This window comes from Anneissia japonica, unplaced genomic scaffold, assembly GCF_011630105.1.
Source record: "Anneissia japonica isolate Jap-2015-1 unplaced genomic scaffold, ASM1163010v1 scaffold6537_len306802_cov134, whole genome shotgun sequence".
Lineage (NCBI taxonomy): Eukaryota > Metazoa > Echinodermata > Crinoidea > Comatulida > Comatulidae > Anneissia > Anneissia japonica.
The window spans coordinates 106,475-126,566 of NW_022717339.1; the positions used below are offsets into that span (position 1 = coordinate 106,475).

The following is a 20,092-nucleotide window of genomic DNA, read 5'->3' on the forward strand; positions in this document are numbered from 1 at the left end:
CAGGCGAAATTTGATTGGCTGAATCTATGGCAGCCATCTTGGATGGTACACACACACAGCTCTGCGTATTTCGAACATCGAATACATTGCTGTTAGCGCTCTAGTATTCTTATTATTATCTCTACGGTTCAGACACAACGACTTACGCTAGCGTAACGTTAATCGAGTGGTGTGAACTTGTGCGCGGCGTAGCGAACGCCAGTATTATCGCGCAATCACTGGCGTACGGTAATCCAGCAACAGACCCCAGATTAGCGTACGCCACTGATTTACGACAGTCACGCATCGGTGATTTTGGGTACTTAAGTACAAATAGTGTGAATGTCACTCCAAAAATGACATGGCAATTTTATAATTACTATAACTTTATTTTGGAAACGATGCTTTTAAAACAGCGGACACGCTCTTGCAGTGTGTTCATAAAAGTAACACACTATACAGCCATAATACAATAAAATGTACGTTACACAATTACACAAGTTGAATATATCACAGATCTTGTATGTCATTTAACACTTTACAATTTATAACATTTACAGCAAAGCACAATTTATATATTGCGGCCAACTGACCTATACTATTTTAATATTTATAAATAATAATAATCAAATTAAATAACATAGGATTTGTATAGGGCTCGCTTATATTCAAATTTAAAGAGCAACAATCTATATACCCTATATACGGATTTTAATTTTTTGATATACATATTTAATTACATTTTGCTGGTCTCGTATATCATTTATTTGCAAAAATAACAGGAGCTACTTAAGGGTCTATATGGCAGGATTGCCTAATTGAAGAATTCTTGCCATCGAAGGGCTCTCTCGCTCCATCGGCGAGGATTAAAGAACTGCTTAAAATAGTAAATTATTACAGTATTTATAATATGAAATTGGATATAAATTAGTGAAATCATATAAAAAAAATCTATAAATAGAGTTACATGCAATTCGACTGCTAAAAAGATTAAATGGAATTAAACTATAAAGGAGGCCACTAACCGTATTAATAAAATATTATACACAGGAACGCACATCACGTTAGACAGAACGCGCATCGCGTATGACACAAAATGGCTTCTAATTTTTTAACGTCGCAACTCTTTCTATCTATGGCTCTGCACGCACGGTGACGCCCTCTCAGGTTAACACTGAAGTTGCAACGCTGCAAGCGAATTTGGGTAACGTATGATAGTTTGGTAAAATCTCATAAATTATTCATAATCATCCTTATAGAACTTATTTTGCGCATGCGCTGTTTTTAAGTCTGTGTCAGCCTCAGTGATCTAGTGTTCGATTTTGATAGAACGACACACTTTTCTTTGTATGAGCTTTGTAGAATCAATGCAAGAATAAAACAAGTGATTAATAGTAAATTCTGAAGTTAAATACATTTACTTTACTTTTATAATTTTATTATATTTTGTTATTGTTATCCAAAATTACACCAAAGCGAAAACATATTATTTTAATTATTACTTTTCATTAAAGAATTATTATTTCATTATTTTAACGAATGCTATTCATTAAAAAAAAACAAAAAAAAAACAAAAAAAAACAGGACTTTAATGGAGTTGGTAGCCTAATTGTAGACCTAGAGCTTAAAACTTACGAACACACATTGATACAGCACATCTAAAAGAAAGTCAAGAATGACCACCGAGTACTGAGAGACCGAAAATGAACACGGAATCTGAAGAAGAGCAACGACGTGAATGGTATGTAAATTTCAAATTATACAGCGTTGGAAGTGGAAAAAGAATTTTAAAAAAATAATGAGAACTTGAGAAGATATCTAATAAACATAATACTGCATTAATTGGCAAGTAAAATGTAAAGTTTCCAGGCCCGTATACCCAGTAGGTGGGGTGTTACGAACAGTGTGTATAACGCACACAACCAAATTTGATAAATATGTGATTTTCTGTGATTTAAAAATAAAATCTTAAATGTTTACATTTTAACAAGTAGGCCTAATCTACTCAGTCTGTCGTGATTCAGAAAAACGCAACTTATTCCATTTTGAAATGTTGACTTAGGGGCATCCTGTGGATGTAATCTACCATGGAACGTTATACTCCCAACTAAAATAGTTTTCCAGTGACGGAACAAGCAGATATTACGTTCTCTTCTCGTGACCCCGCGATCGTCAGGGTAAAGCTTGGTTTCCATAGAATCGCTCACCCTATCGGCGACATTCGCCGACAGTTGTCGGGAAGGTTGAACCTGGTTAAACTTTTCCGATTGCGTTGCAGACGCAGACGAATCAAGGTGCATTGCTAGCTGAACTGCGAAATCGGGAAGGCACCCCGATTCGTCTGTGAACCACAACTGTCAGCGACTGTCGCCGATAGAATGAGCGATTATATGGAAACCGAGCTAAAACTCTGGATCCGCGCCTGAAACGTCCCTATTCTCAAAATCTTCTATTCCCTCAGCCCCAACCATGGTGGGGGGCAGTGAGGTGGACCCTCGCGCACCCTCTAGCGCCAAATCCTGCATCCGCCCCAGGTATGATATTAGGATTAGGAAACTCAATTCTTACACGATTACCAATACGATTACATCTTGTAGGCCTATATATGATGCCAACACAAACAAGATAAGATAATTAAATTCACTCAGAACACAACAGTTATCTTACAAATTCGAAAGACACTCGTTTTGCATACGTTTAAAGCACATGTACGCATATGCACTCAGATACTGTAGATTTTCCCCATAGGCTGAGCTCCAAGGGCATTCACAGTTTGTTTTTTAGGCTTATTGCATGACGGATCATCTATGTTGCATGGATGAACCCTTCGTGTGAAACTTTGCCTATCGCAATTAGTGGACAACTGTATGGGCATAATTTGGGCATGACCGACGGTATTTTGTTGGACTACCGCGATTTTCAAGTTCTGCACTTCAAACCTTCGCGCTGGATATTCGTTCATTGAACACATTCTAAATGCGAATATTGTTGGAAAGAAGAATCCCTGCTTTGCTTTTACGCCAATTAGAAGACATTTGTTTTACATTTATAAGAAGGCCAGACCAGGCGATGACAATTTTTTTTGTAAGATTGATTAGGCCTAAACACTGGAGGTTTAAGCTAGGCCTACTATGATCATGGAGGTATACTATGGTCACTGGTGTATTGACGCCAACACTGTCCTGTGACAATTAGGGTAGTAATTCCGTAATTATGTCCTTGGGCAAGACACTCAATTTTCCTCTCTAATTTACCTGGGAGTTGGTACCATGGTGAAAGATGATTGAGAGTGCTGCGTGTATATACGTTCATAATAAGTTTCAGCTCTTTTGGATTACAATTAAGTTAGACTTCAAGAAAGACCGGTGTGTTTTTTTTTCCCTTTTATTACAACCGTTTAAAATATAATATGTTTAGTGTGATTTTGAAATAAGAAAATATAAAAAATGATTAAAATTAGATGATTCTTCCCATAAGGTTTTACTGTTCAGCGTTAACATTTCATATCCTCATATGCATTTCTAAAGACGGTAATTTATACTTGATTATAGGTTGGCCTCTGTCCAAATTTCTGTAAAACCTGAAATAAGAACCAGGCCTTCACTATTACTCAAGCTCATACAACGACTGAATCGTGATAGGCCTGTCAGTAAATTTTGACTTTAAAATTACCTGCCGAATGTAGTCTACCTATTAAAAAGGTAAGTGTGGCTGTGGGAGAGAAGCATAAATTAGCCTACTTCCTCTACTCCACGGGAGAAACATTCATACCATTCAGGCAGCAGACGCGTTACAAGCAGCCAGGCCGACGGACCGACTTTATCCTAGGGGACCGGTTTTAGCGGCTAAAATCGACCTGGTGGACCGGATGACTGATTTTGGCGGTCAAAATCTGTCCGCCTGACCTTTATTGTCTGGACCAATTTTGGCGTGACAGGCCTACATACCCACAGAGCAGCAGATCGTTCATGCTCTTACAGATTTGAAAATAGCGCATTTCAATAGAACAACTATTAAATAGCACTTTGTTTCAGAATCTACTATTATTCACTTGTTTTTTTTTTATTCGATTAATTATTCAAAGCCCAGACAAAGGCTCAATCTCGAGGCCGTAAAAGTGAATGGGTACGTCGTGTGTAGTTCTAACCATAGTCAATTGACTAGGTCTATATGTTCTATCAAAATCGAACACTGCGTTACTCGCTATACTGCAGTTATTGTCTAGTAGCAACGGGGGTTCCCATGCACCACCAGGATATATTTTTTTATCTAACATTTTTGTAATCCTCAAAGTATCTGATGAACGAATCTTGATGTTCCCATCGAAAAAAAATTTCCCATGGGGGTCGTTTGGCGCCATTTTGGCGGCCATCTTGGATTTTGAATGAAAATCAATTATTTGCATAATCTATTAACTAAAAATCATATAAAATCAAATGAATCTCTAAATGTGTAGAGTAAGAAGTGTTTATGTTCTCAATACAAAAATTGACTTCTCAATACATTTGGCGGCCATATTGGGTTGTCAATGAAAATAATTTATTTGTATAATTCATTAACTAAAAATCATATAAAATCAAATGAACCTCTAAATATATAGGCCTATGGTATAAAAAGTGTTTATTTTCTCAATACAAAACATTGACTTCGTAATACATTGCCCAGCCATTTTGGCAGCTATATTGTCGGCCACATTAGCGGCCACATTGTCTTTTAAATGAACATTGATTATCCGTATAACATTTCACCTATATTATACAAACAAAGAAATAACCATTTTTTCAGAGCAATGTTGTCATTGGGAATTGATTGAGATCCATGACCTATGATTTAAGCAGGTTTGATAAATTGAAACTACAAAAATATGAGAAGTCACTTTATTTACACTCTAAATGTAATACAAAACGCTCTGATCCTGGTGAAAAAGCGCTTTTTAATGGTATAGGCCTAATGTATGGTGTAAACAATATTTGTTTTAATAATGTTTGTCCAACCATGCTACAAACTAAAAACTAATGGTCAAACTCAATGACCATGATTTTCTGGCAAATGTGATTCAAGCTCCCTGTTCACAAATGCTATCCACACCAATGAACACAGTCAGATGCAATGTTTAGTTTCACAATAAATCTAATATACATTTATTATTGGACTACACGTGTACAATGAGTCGTTTTTGTGGATGTTTTACAAAGAAAATCCCTCATAAAATCATGTAATTCTTTAAATGACTATAATTAACGGAGGACCCGCTCTACACATACTTTATTATTACTGCCGCCAAGGAGGTTATGCATTCACTGTTGTTTGTTTGCCTTTTAGCAAGATCACACAAAACGGATCATCATAAAATCTAAGAAAAATCACAAGGCTTGTTGCAACAGAATATTGGCCTATTAGCTTGCTTGAAGTTACCAAGCCGATGGTTCACATGTTGAAAGTTGGGATATAGGTTGTGGGTGCTTTATTGCACCCACAAAGTTTAAAAGTATTGAGAAAACACTTCTGACCAATCTCCATGATGGCATCCTCTCACTGCTTCCAGATCCTTGATGACTGAATATTCTGTGCCTGGCTGGAAGATAGGGGTAATACTGACGATGGTTGACTTTCAGAAGAGTTTTTTACCAGTACCTGAGACAAAGCCACCAAATCCTGGAACAAGTTGTTTCTCTCCGCTGCTACCAATGCAAATAACCCGACAAAATACTCTTGAATGCACTTTGTTACACTGTTCAGTGTAGGCAGATTGAATACAGCTCCCTCAGAAAATTTGGGCCCAGCACAACCTGAACTGGTGCCAGGGTCATGACCATATCCCCTTTCAAGGAGCACATTTTGCTTTGTTTGTAGACAGGAAACGTCCAGAGCTGTACCTTGATTCCACCAGCATTGTTCAACACAGTTTGAACCATGAATATTTGTCATAATTTTGTTCAGATTGTCCAACTCGAGATGAAATATGCTGTTGAGCTGAGGAGTGAGGGAAGTGGATACATCGTCAAGAGCTGATGATGAATCTGAACAAAATTATGACAAACATTCTTGGTTCAAAGGTGTTGAACAGGGCTGGAATCATAGTACAGGAGGTGAAACCCAAGTTTGGAGCCAGCAACCAGGGAGAAAATGCTCCGGAAGCTAACTGTGTACGCATGAAGCAAGATGCGCTCATGGGAGTGGATATGGCCAAGATCCTGGCATCAGTGTATATATAGTCGTGTTGGGCCAAAAACTGTCTGAGGGATCTGCATTCATTCTGCCTGCGCTAAACTGTGCATCTGAGTGCATCTGAGAGTATCATATCTGGTTACTAGCACGTGCAGTGGGAAGCGTAGAGAAACAACTTGTTCCAGGATTTGGTGGTTTTGTCTCAAGTACTGGTGAAAAAGTTACCCCTATCAACCAGCCATTCACAAAATATTTTGTCATCAAGGAGCCACGGAAGCAGTCAGAGGAAACCACCATCCATGGAGATTTGACAGGAGTATGTTCTCCAAACTTTTGCGGTTGGTGGCTGCATGGAAGCCCTCCCCCTAATTTCATAGCAGAGACAACCTATGTCCGAACTAACTTCAAATGATTTTAAATATTCTGGTGTCGTTTTAGCAAGATCCCCACAATAAAGTTTGTCTTATTAAACCCTAAGGCATAAGAAGCGAATTTTCACTGCCGGTAAGGTAGAGCACTTGAGGAAATGTGACGTGGGTGAACATGTTGGAGTTAAAAACAAAAGAGATGGGTTAATTAAGCATGTAAAGGGATGTGTAATTAAGAGATTGGGTCTTCTTACCTATTTGGTGGGTGTTGCGGGAGCCCAAAGCTATTGTCATGCCGACCATCTGTTGGCTAGTGTTCCTGTCAATGACGTAAGTGGGTATAATGCAAGGGAAGTTCATGAGGAAGCAGCGGGATCCACATGTGGTAACACACCCTGAGCCTTTGCCAACGCAAAGTTTCACACTCTCTGAAACCCAAATGGTGGTCGAAAACCATGGAGTGAGTGAACCAATTGACAAAGGTCAAATAGTCCTCTATCAAAAACCCCTATTGCGAAGATGCTCGCAAGGCCCCAGACCGTCTGAATAAAGTTAGTTGGGGGAGAGTGTAGTGTACTGCACTCTCAATCAATTCCAAATGACAACATTACTCTAAAAACATTGGTTACTTATTTTTTTGTATGATATATAGGTCAAATGTTATACTAATAATTAATTTTCATTGAATTGTTTTTGTTTTTGTTTTTTTAATATTTCACTTTTGATGTTTAAAATTGTAAATTTTGTCTTTTTATCGAATTGTATATTGTATGAGGGGGCAGCTGACTTGAAAAAGTTATAGTGATTTGTTTGCTTAAGCTGCCCCCGACCTTGTTGGTCTAATAAATAAACTGAAACTGAACATTCAAAATGGCCGGCAGTATGGCCGCCAAATGTATTGCTAAGTCAATGTTTTGTATTTAGAATATAAAACCAATGCTTACTGTATACATTTGATTTTATGTGATTTTTAGTTAATAAATTATACAAATTAATGTTTTTCATTTAAGATGGCCGCCAATATGGCCGTCAAATGTAAATGCGAATTCAATCTTTTTGTATTAAGAACATAAACACTGCTTACTATATACATTTAGAGGTTTATTTGATTTTATATGATTTTTAGTCAATGAATTATAAAAATTAATGGTTTTCGTTGAAAATCCAAGATGACACCAAAATGGCCACCAAACTACCCCATGGGACATTTTTTTTATGGAAACATCAAGATTTTTCATGAAACCCTTTGAGGATTATAAAAATGTTAGTTAAAAAAATATATCCTGGGGGTGCATGGGAACCCCCTGTTCCTACCTGACTATTACATGCTATGCTCGCAAGTGAAGCGATGCACAGAACAGCTGATCACTGAGGCTGACAGACTTGAAAAAAAGAAGTGTTTTATTCGTCAAGCCTTGTTAGAGAGTTTTGTCGGGGTGTGGATGAAAAAGGGGCGGGGTGGGGTTATGGGGGTCTGGATTTTTTTAATAAATTTATGAACATTTAAAAAATACATTTTCAGAATTATGCAAGTATTTACAAGTACAGTAAAATGATCAGAATTTCTATTGTTGCAAGCTACGTTGTAGCATAGGGAGGTGGTAAACAAGCTGTTTAAACGAAACAATAATTCCTCCATTCGAACTACCGCTTCCATCATTAAAATACTGGTAGATCACATTAACTACTCTCTATCTTCTTTAATATCAAAACACTTAGCGTTATTTATGCATCCGCAATACTTAATTGAATGCTAGGCCTATACCTATTTTGTGACCAGTGATCCAAATCAAATTATGCCAAGGACTGATGGAAAATTATGCTAAATTATACCAAATGTTAAATTTAATGGTTTTTTTAATAAGCGCCTTTCTCCCACCTAAAATGAAAGCAACAATATTCTGATGTTCCCGACTGCGAAGAGTGGAGGAATTGGAATGGCCAATTTTCCGGACGGGAGAAAGTCTGTCTCTTATACACATCTAGATGTGTATAAGAGACAGGCTAAAAGGATCGTCGCTCCGCCTGTGGACTACGCATCTTCTTGCGATGACCGTTGCAAAGTTTAATGACGTTGTGTGAATGTACTTCAATACGTTTTAGTTTCACATCGCTAAAAATAGTGCAGATGATTGTTTTTTTGGCGTCAATATTTTTAAGTTTCAATAACCACAACTAGTCTCTTAACATGTACTCAACCGCAATCTCTACATCTTCTTTGATCCGCTTCACTGCCAGAGGGCAAGAGGATTGTTCTCTATTTTTATCCTCCATGTTTTTACCAAATCTCCAACAGGTCATGAAACAGTTTAGTATTCTTTGAATTAATTCAAAGCTATTTCCTTCATTTAGGTATAGATTTACGTAAGCTTTGTACCACAGTACGATGTACTACTACAAATACCTTCGGAACATACTTTAAAGTTTGTTCAGATATTTTTTTACACGATTTTGAATGACTTCATAAATACGTTTTTTATTTACTTCATTGCAAAGAACCGAAATGTTCTCAGTAGGTCTAACCTGGCTCTGTGACCATTATACTACTTTATAACTATACTGTTTGTTTATTCTGAAATCACATACATAGCATACGAGTAATCATAAACGTACTATCCGATAGTTTTCTTTTAGCTAGTTGGGGGCCTAAATTTTGTGTAGGTAAAAAAGTTGTTTGGAATCAAAGTATGGCGGTTTGAAAGTTGGTGAATTTATATACGTTTCTCGTTGCCTTCATAAAATTACTAAATTTTAGGGTTTAGAGTTAAAATATTGAACCCAAACTAACAAGATTAAAGGTAAAATACTTTATGTTTATGACATAATCACATTTTGCTCAAATTACATGTTATACTGTTTATTTGACCCTTTTTTTTAAAACCTGGTAATGCGAGTTTACGGTTCTTTTGTGGTCTTGGGTCACATATTTGAATCAATGCAAAAATAAAAACAGTGATTCATTTGACTCAGTAGATTCTGAATTTTAATAGATCAGACTACATTCACTGTCAGGAACATTACGTGACAATACACATCAGACAGATCAAAGTGGAAGAGTTTTAGAGGAGGGGTATACCAGGGAGGGATAGGGGCCTTTATAACTCCCTGGTATATGTTCTACAGTGGACTGAGGAACACGCCACTGTGTAAGCGAAGGTTTCGCTCGATGGTAATGCAATGATGCCGAAATTTGGCGAGTATCACATGAATATTCATCACAGAAAAACTTTTGGTGACGTGTGTGTCTTTTATAGGCCCAAAAATATCAATGTTGTTGCCTCAAACACACGACATCCAGCTAATAATATTACGTTATTCTCTGTATCTATTCACTCACATTGCATTAGTTAGCTCACATTCGAAAAGAACTCATGCGTATGCATGAGATACAATAAGATTTTGAAGAAAATGACTCCTCTCTAGATGCCTGGAAATAGCACATGCATGCATATTTAATAAAAAGAAAGTTCTTCATTTTAGGGTAAATTTTGATTTTGATTGCAAGTAATCGGGGCAGGCTTGAATCGTATGTATCTGTGTGTTGATGACAGTTTTCGCCTTCTCCAACAAAGAATCCCCAAAATTGTATATAGTTAATTGTTATTTTATGTTAGGCCTATACAAACATTTTCAAAATTAATCTTAATTATTATTATTAAAAAGTAATGATTATCAATAATAGTTGATTTAATCTATTAGTAATATAAAACTGAAAAAATGTGGGCAGGCCGGCCATAGCGGATGCGGCCTGCGCGGTTCCGACGGCCCTGCGTATAGGCCAATAGGGGATAGGGTGTAAAGAATAAAATCTGATTACAATGATTTTTTTTGAAAACGTGACAGTATACCTTCCATAAAGCATTTTACTGTGTGGCATGACAAATTGTTAACTACAGCAAGGCTGGTAGGCCTACAAGAGGTAAAGTATGGATGACCTTAGGCCTAAATAATTTGTATAAAAATGTTTAACTATGGTTAAGTTTGGGAGATTATTTACACTTTGAGCGACAGAAGGAGTTAAACAGGGCTGTATTTTTTCACCGATGCTTTTTTTCTTTATACAACAATTGAGCAAGCAACTACATTACTTTCCGGTCACAGCAATGTGTGGTATAATGTACAAATACAACACAAATGGATTGTTTAATCTTATGATCAATATGCTAAGTCTGGGACATTAGATACTGATTTCTTTGAGTGGGAGAACGAGTTAAACCGAGCTGTGTTTATTCACTGTTCTCTGGAGGCAATTCAAAAATTGCCAACGTCTAAAGTTTGTCAAAATTCTTACTAGGTAAAGATAACATCTATGCATACCACGAACATAAACTGAAGAAGTAATAAACTACTCGTTTATTATTTCCTGTAAAACATACCTAAAGAGTGCATTGCAAACAAGAAGTAACATTTTAGCAAATGAATAACAGTTAACTTTATTAAATTCTTTTTAATTATAAGTAAATTTCTATATGTTGTGAAGACTGTAATGAATGTAATTTGTACAATATATACTAATTGTCTTGTACGGTAATTTAATATTTTATGGTCTACTATTTTAATGTATTTTATCGTATTTTAATGTGAAGTATGCTATACTGGTCTCTTTTACAGTATTACTCTATTTCAATATATTCTTAGTGTATATTTTTTAATGCACCGCAATTATAGCGAGTGCCACTGATAAATACGAAATTGAAATTGTCATGTATTCTTGTTGCAAAATAAATGCTGAGAATAACGCAATATTGTTAGAAGCTGGATGTCGTGCGTTTGAGGAAACATCATTGATATATTTAGGCCTTTATAAAAAGACATACATCAATAGTTGAAAATGTTTGCTCTGAAAAAGTTTTCTATGATCAATATTCACGTGATGGATTGGTAATATCTTAAGACAGGTCCGTGTAAATGATTGTAGCATTGCCATGACATGGGTATCTGAAGGAAGAGAAAGAGAAAGAGAGGAAGGCTTAAGGCAACATGGCGGCGGCCGGATAAAGCAAAAAAAAAAAAGAAATAAGCAGGGTTTTTTTTAATTTAAAACATATTTATACAGGATAAAATTTCAGACAAGATGTAACAGTCTGTTTTTAAAAAATGGTCTTGTATAAGAAAATTATCAAAACATATAGCAATGAACATAATAAGAAAGGTCAACAGTACAGTACAAACATCACAAAACCCTTAAAAACATTTAACAAGCCTATTCAGAACCTCAAAATTCGAAAATCAGTTTAAAAATAATACAAAATACAGTTTGTCCAATCAATTTGAAAAAATACAAAAAAAAAGGCCTAATGAAAAAAGACCAAAGCGAATATTAAACACATCCACAAATTTCTTAGAATTTAATGTAAAGCTGTCTGAATGTGTTGATTGTTGAATAAGAGGGGATGGACATCATGGACAAGAGCAAGAGCTGCGACCGCTGATAGGAGAAGTTGGCGCCATCTGGTGCATAGTAGACCAAGTTAAATTTAGCTTTTGAAACATGTATTCACAAAGTACGTATTACACAATTTACATAGGCATCAAAAGTAAATCTAGGACCGTATACTGCCCCGAAAGGTGCCAATAATCATGAATGACTATCAAGATGAAATGTTAAAAAAAGATAAATATGATAAATGATTTACAGAAATAAAACTATGTTTTCCTTAATATTTATATAATCTATTTTAAATTTCCTTTGACCCAATTTATCGAATTGAGTTTAAAAATACTATCATATAGCCCATTCCATATTGGTCCGCGAATAAATATAGACCTGTGACTGGATGTCAGTCTTAAAAAGGGTATATACATACCATTTTATTTGAATTTCATATGGTTTTGTACGTTTACTGTTGTATTACAATCAAGGATTTTGTATAAGGGAGGGGGTAATTGATTGAGATGATATTTCGATATAAAACATACCGCCTGTAAAATGTAAGTACTGTATCTTAAATTGTTTAAATAAGGGTTGTGATCTAGCATGTTGTTATATATTCTACATTGTAGGTTATGTAACTTTCAATATGTGTTGAGCAGTGTTTTCTCCATATAACGTTTCCATATTGGAGCTGTAGCAAACTGTAAAACAATATAAATAAATAATAGCACAATCTCGAATAGGAACAAAATGTTATTATAATCATATCAAGCATAGCCCTTCAACGAAAGAGGCCTTTTTTCAGCTGTATTTCAAAAATGTGTAGCTGGCGAGATTCGAGTCTGCAACCTCTTGCTATCAAGGCGTGTGTTGTTCTGTTTACGGTGTGCGCAGAGAACCTAATTTGAACAGTATTACCATGGAGGAATTTAGTTTAGATGGTATTACTATGATTTCCAAGCTGTAACCTAGAAGCTTTTTGTGGTGTATCCATAGCTCCACTATGTGTGAGAGATTCACTATAAAATTGTATGAAAGTATGTGCATGGGGTTATATCTGCACGTATACCATATAAGTCACAGTGGTCTAATGGGTATGACTACCCAAGTAATATTCGTTGCAATACGTTTTATGTATCTTGACTACCGAAGTTTTAGAATTAGTGGTACATCAAAATGTGTTGGTTACCCGCATTACATTTTTTGATAGTATACATACCACAAGTATCGAATTGCACCCCGTCGTGTCGGGATTCAATATTTCTACATTAATTACGACATCATCAGGAATGAAAAATTATCCATTTTTGTAAGCTTATATGCACAAGTACCAAAAGTGATTGACCAATCAAAACATTACCCCTAGTAGGTGACATACTGTAGTTATAAATAAACTAAAGATCAAAGCATTCTTACCCTAAAGCTACCTACAATTCAAAGAAAGCTCTTTTGAAGCTTTCAGCCTACACGTTGTAGAAAACAAATGATCCGCCCTACGAACGAAGTATGCTTTGAAGCAAGATGTAAACAACCTCGTCCGTCATAATATAGCACACAATATGCATGTATATATTTTTGTAAGATACTGTAATTAAACCCATATCATCACTAAAGTCAGAACAATTTTGTGCCGAGCGAAGAACATCGTGAAAAACGACGTTGTAGAGAGCATGCGATCCACAATACGACGTATTCTACCAAAAAGTAAACAAATTCGTCGGTCATAAAAAATAGTATATACAATAATATGCGTGTATTTTGTGTATAATCATCATGAATAAAGTAAGTCAAAACAAATAGTTTAAATGTTTTATTCAAACACATTCGCTGTATGTGCGAGTACGGGCTCTGTGGTTTGGGGTGGATGCAGAGAATAGGGCCTAGCTAGCTAGGCCTAGGCCTACTCGCTCTTACATTGTGTTCATAACGTGATGCTGACGCTAATTTCGAGGGCTGTTAGTATGTTTTGAATGTTTATTTAATAATTACTCTCCGAATTTCCAGCGTATTACCATAGGCCTTTACTGAGAATATCGTAAACCTGTGAATCCTACTACCAAATATGTTTGTGTTGCTAAGAGTCGCGATCCCGCGAACATCCTGTGTTATGTTGTACCGAGTGTATGTCATATCCGGTAAAGGTCAAATTCGGGTCAGATTCAGAAGGTGGAGCTTAGCGATACAGAATTCATAAAAAAAATAGATGATTTAAAACTCGTTTTTCAGAAAAACGCGTTATCTAAAAATAAAAGGAAAATCATCGATATGTTTATTATATAATTCTTTATTGTTTTATGACATATTAAAAGCAACTAGAATGTCATTTTTTTTCCCATTTTATTTTTGTCAATAGGTGTAGCCTACGTATAGCAAACGCTTCTTTAAACAATAGTATAGACCATTTGCGAACTGTCAATAATGTTAGTATTAGAAAATATTAAACCTAATTTATTACTTACATTACAGGCTACATTATCATTTTTTAATATTTGTTGCTTCAAACAAGATATTCGTAGAAGTCTTGTTAATTTTAATTTTTTAAAGTGTTTTGGCCTGGTGTATATTGTGTCTATAGTTAACATATTTCAATCTGTGTTCAATTTAAAGTGGAGATATGTCCTTGTCTCGACCACTTTAGAGCCACTCTAATTATAGGCTTATAAGCCATAAGACTTCTACGAATGGATACCTTGTTCGAAGCGAGAAATCAAGTTGTCCTTACACAGTACCTTTGGTTTTTTTAATCGACAAGAAAATTTTCCCTAAACTGTATCTTAACTTTATATTATTTGGCCAAAGATTAAATATTTTTTACTGAAATTTATCTGACTTTTGGCCTATGCTTTCCTTTTAAATGCATAGGTTAGACCGTTGTTTGGGGGAATTGAATTTATTCGGTGTAAACACCAAAGGTAGCCTACGAAAGTCTAGAAGAAGACAGTACACTGGGAGACAATACCCTACTCTTTTCCGAAGGGTGTATTGCGTTCTTTAATGTGCACATGGGGCATAAATGCACACGGGACCAACAGCTTAAACGTCTCATCTGAAAGACGGTGCGCTATTGTAACTTGTATTTCAGCCCACCAGCTAAAACACAAGGAGAGGCAGCGATGAGAAATGAACCGGGGACCTAGAGATCCCTAAGGTTCAGTGCACACACAGTGGCTACCACCAGATTAGCTGACTGAGAGAATCTCCTATCGTGAAATATCATAAATGCATGCAAACTTACTTAGCCATGCAGTTATAGAGCTTCTCGTGGTTACTCACATTAAAATATGGTTACTCATGTTACAATAATTACTCGCGTTACAAACTTAAATTGCTAATTATTTTAACATTTGTTAATTATTGCTAACAAGCTTTGATATTTGCATCAAGGTTGCTGGGAAGGGGGAAAACCCTGATTTTCAAAATTGAATTCATTTGAGAAAGCAGATAAAATTAAAATTTGAACGTTTTTGGTTAATTATGTTACATTACCTAAATGATACGAAAAAAGTCTATCTAAAATGACAGTTGAGTGTGAATTGGTGTTTATTAGGGAGATTAAGACTAACATAGCCTTATTATGTGTATGCAATTAGTATATCCTTCATTTATTAGCAAAATTTAATATTGACATTTCGCTACATTTTTTCATTTCGTCATATTTACAATATGCTTTAACTTTGAAACCAAATTATTCTAAATTACCTCATAAACTTAGGTCTTCTTTGGAAATTACACACACTAGGATGTATAATTATGGGGAAAAAAGTATGTTTCTGATTAAATAAGTTGATTTGAATTTTTAATGCCATGACCATCAATCTGTGGAATTGCCCATATGAAGCATTTTCAAGATTTTAAAGAAAAAAATACAGTATTTCAAATGGTCAATGGAAACATTGGGAAAGTCTTTGGTAGCCTAATTGGCCAATATGCTTACTTGAAAAATTGCTGCATTCACCACTATCAATCCATATAAAGTTGTTTTCTTTCTGTATATCTGTGAGGCCTAGCCAGAAATGACGCTGATACTTTCGAGAATAGTTATAGAGAAAATCGTTCTCTTCTTGATTTCTCACGACGACAAGGTCCGCTGCCATGTTCAAACACGCAGTTCTGGCGTCTTGCCAAGTTTTTGATGTTTCAAAAAACTTATAACAGCTGCTGTCAAAAGAATCCCATCCTTCCTCACAGGAATACACTAAAATTTTAAAGCAAATTATCCGATAAGCCAGCTTGTAAAACATAAGATCTAGGATTCAATTACGTCATTGCCATCAGGAAATAATTGAGGTACAAGCCTATTGCTGTGATTTCAATTTTAATTTCAAACTTCTTTTACTTCCGTGTACAATTTAGTTGTTTAGAGACTGACCAATAAGGCTGAGGCTATCGGCACTGCCGCAGTGCGAAAAAAAGCTGCTGTTTTCTGTCGGCACTGCCGCAGTGCGAAAAAGCTGCTGTTTTTTATCGGCACTGCCACAGTGCGAAAAGAAGCTGTTATTTTTTTATCAGCATTGCCGCAGTGTGAAAAAAGCTCCGATTTTCTATTGGCACTGCCCCAGTGCCAAAAAACTGCAGTTTTCTATCGGCACTGCCACTCGAAATGCTGCTGTTTAATTAATCAAATGGATGTTTTTATCGATAGATTATGGTATCAATAATTGGTTCGGTCTAGCCTAGCTATCCTATTATTATTGTTAACATTATATTATATATGTTTTATAATTATTATAATTATTTCTATTTTTGAAATATATACATATGCCTAGGCCCATATATAAAACAAAAAATACAGCGAAAATTATGAATAAAAGAGTAATAATAATAATAATAATAAATAAATAAATATATTATTATTTTATTCTGTTTTAAAATATAATCTTATAAATTATAAGTTTATTTTCTCTGATAACTTTTTTTCCACATAATTTATGTTTTCAATGTTACTATGGTTGATAAATAACATATAAAATAATAATAATAATATTAATAATAATTATGATTATAATAAAGGCGCTGGAATAATGCATAAACAATAATAATACTTCAAAAATACTTCAATAGTCTTATTTACGATAGTGTGATAATTGAGATATTTGTTGATTAATTTATAGAAATATATAATAGATATATATCATTAACAATGATTCAGCATTTTTAAATCAACTTACGTCTATGTAAAATGTGTTTTTTTTTAATAAAATGCTACCTATTTTATTTTGTTTTAAAAAATAATTTTATAAATTAAGTTTCATTGTAAATTCTATGATAATTTAAACTACATAATTTATGTTTTCAATTATTTAATGGATGTAAATGTAAACAAAACAAAAGTGAAAAAACAAAGGAATCCTGCAATGAATTTTTCAGGTCAGAAATTGGCATTAAAAAAGTAGTAATTTTTCAATAATCACTGAAGCATGAACGTCACTGTAACAACAAGGCGTCATTTGCGTGATCAAGGCTACCAAAGGTAGCCGAAATTTAGCTGGTAAGTTCCGTTTTACAATTGGCATATCTTTAAAGAACAACCACTCCATATATAATAATTAGTTTATAATTTTTATTATAGTTATTGTAAGTTTCACATTTTTCCAGAAAAAAAAATTGTTGCATTTGTCTCAATAGCAAAAATCTGAATGTATGCAAAAATGGCCCAGAAAAAAAAAAGCCCAGGAAAAAATTTCCCTGGAAAAATGGCCCCCAATGATAAGATTTAGTAATAAAACTCAAATTTTATTTAACTCCTTAACTATTTAAATGGTGCAAAATATCAAAAATTTAATCAATATATCAGCATTAATCGATGTTTCAATCCTCGCTGTACATTTTGCCTGAGTCCTTGAGAAAGGCACTTTATCTTCATTGCTTCTCTACACCCAGGAGTATAAATGGGTACCTGGTGGGGTTGCCTGCTACTGTGCCAATATGGCAGAAACACTTTAGCATGTAGACCTAATGATCACGGAAAAACTTAAAGCACTTCATATCTGAAATTTAAGAGCACTATACAAGCAATAAAATAACAAGTAACAAGAGTCTTATTATTCTTTATCAGCCATGCAAACCTTTAAACAGTGGTGGATTCAACGGGCTCAGGTTCCCCCTTAATTTTTCAAAATTAAAAAAAGGAGAAAAAACAAAAACAATAATAAAAATTTAAGGCTGAGAGTGCCATTTCCGGCATCTAGAGTTACCATAATCATAAATTTTCTTACCGGAGCCCCAACCATGGTGGGGCTAAGCTGGCCTGGACCACTGATCCCCCTCTATTACGAAGGAATCTGCCACTGTTCAACAATACATTTGTCTCATATGTCATTCTTATTAATTATTACTTACAAGACGCAACTACGCAAGTTTTGTTTTGCATCTCAAAACCTTTTTCACAGAAACAAGTAGGTTCTGATTCTTCCTCCTTGCATCTCATGTGTTCTGCTTCACAAGGATCTGGAATCCTCTCACAGGGTCGAGCTGCAAATTAAATGGATTTTTTGCGAGTTTTAAATTTCATTTCCTTTATTTTTCTCAAAATACATACAAAAACGAATAATCAATGTAATTTGACAGCCAAAAGAGAATTACAGAAAAGCCAACAATTAAACCTAATCTATCAAGTGGCTACTCTTAAGATGGCACTTAACATGTTTCTGCTGAATGACGCTATATAACACAAGTTTTTAAAAACGGATAAATTCACTCAGAATGCATTTCTAGTGAAAAGTGCAACTAATAAAAAAATTGGAACGCAAGCATTAGTAGGTGGGCGATTAGTAGGTGGACGATCACCTACGTAAGTTGAAGTTGACCTTACTTCCTGTGGGCTACAGCACATGCTGTGAAAGAAGTAAACACACTGTGAAAGTATGAAAAAAAAATATGGTAAGGCTAAAACATGTCATCCTATTGGTATAATTTTTTTCTTCGCCTCAAAATTTCTTGTGAACGAACGATAGAACTAACGAAGAGGTCAATTTGACAGGTCATTACTAACTGGTATTGCATTGCAGCTGGAAAGTGGACCAAAAAAAAAATGTGTTTTCTAAACGCCAACCCTATAACTAATGCGTGTGAAAACATGCATTTTTAAGAATGCATTCCTAACCGTGTTTTTGTTTTATGGCCCGTTTCTGCTGGGAAAAAACACATGATTTCAATAAGTTTAAAAACATGTGTTTTTTTGCTCAGCAGAAACACACCCTTTCTGCGTCACACAAAGGAGAAGATTTTAAGGTTTTGAATAGTAAGTAAATTGTGTTTTGCCAATACAAAATCTCGGTTAAGTAAATATTTTTGGTCTGACAACTTCAGGAGGTGTTGGATGCTTGTACGAAATAGGGAAAGGGGGAAGTTTCCCTTCTGACACACCTGGCTAGGTGCCCCCACAAGACGTATAACATTGTCTTTACCTTTAACAATCACATCCTTTGTTGTTATAAAACAACTGACAGCATTATTTGTTGAACACTGTTGCCCCTCAGCTGTTGGACGTGGTTCCATCTAAAAGAACAATATATTTACCAAATCAAGTTAGTTTTTAGTTACAACTTCAATTGGGAAAAAATAAAAAACAAAATTTAAAAAGCATGAAACTTTATTGGCCCTGCAGGAAATCCAAATGTCGCATTTTAACTGATTTGGTCACAATTTTACCAACATGAAATAAGTCTATAAATTGGGCGAGGTGATTTCCCATCATTCAATATGTAATATTTCAAACAAAAATGATGGTAGATTAATAGCATTAGGCTTTATTAAATATACCTTAACATAGTATACAGCTTCCCTGACATCTGTCCAAATAATCTTTACCATAGTTTCATTGTTTTCTTTCCAACTAATCACATTAAACTGAAAGGTAAATACAAAGTAATAAATAAATTAACACTGGTCTAGTCTAGGAAGATGATTTTTTTTCTAGAGGGTATTTTTGATGTCACTTGTAATAGTATCAACCTTAAAATCATTTTTGGCAATTTTTTTATGAAGTTATAGGCCATTACGATTTTGCTCCTTTAGCAGGTATAAGAGACAGGCATTAATCGATGTTTCAATCCTCGCTGTACATTTTGCCTGAGTCCTTGAGAAAGGCACTTTATCTTCATTGCTTCTCTACACCCAGGAGTATAAATGGGTCCCTGGTGGGGTTGCCTGCTACTGTGCCAATATGGTAGCAACTCTTAAGCACTGTCTCTTATCCACATCT

At 35.1% G+C, this 20,092-nt stretch overlaps 1 protein-coding gene across 1 annotated transcript in view; it reads right to left on the reverse strand.

Moving 5' to 3' along the window:
- Window positions 1–20,092, reverse strand: part of LOC117110173 — a 57,868-nt gene that overhangs the window by 7,348 nt on the left and 30,428 nt on the right. Inside the window, exons 9-14 of the mRNA XM_033252783.1 lie at window positions 19,651–19,737; window positions 19,296–19,386; window positions 18,229–18,360; window positions 15,824–16,084; window positions 6,770–6,943; window positions 5,856–5,999 (exon numbers count right to left, since the gene is read on the reverse strand). Coding sequence (XP_033108674.1) covers window positions 5,856–5,999; window positions 6,770–6,943; window positions 15,824–16,084; window positions 18,229–18,360; window positions 19,296–19,386; window positions 19,651–19,737 — 889 coding nt within the window. The remainder of the gene's footprint in view (window positions 1–5,855; window positions 6,000–6,769; window positions 6,944–15,823; window positions 16,085–18,228; window positions 18,361–19,295; window positions 19,387–19,650; window positions 19,738–20,092) is intronic.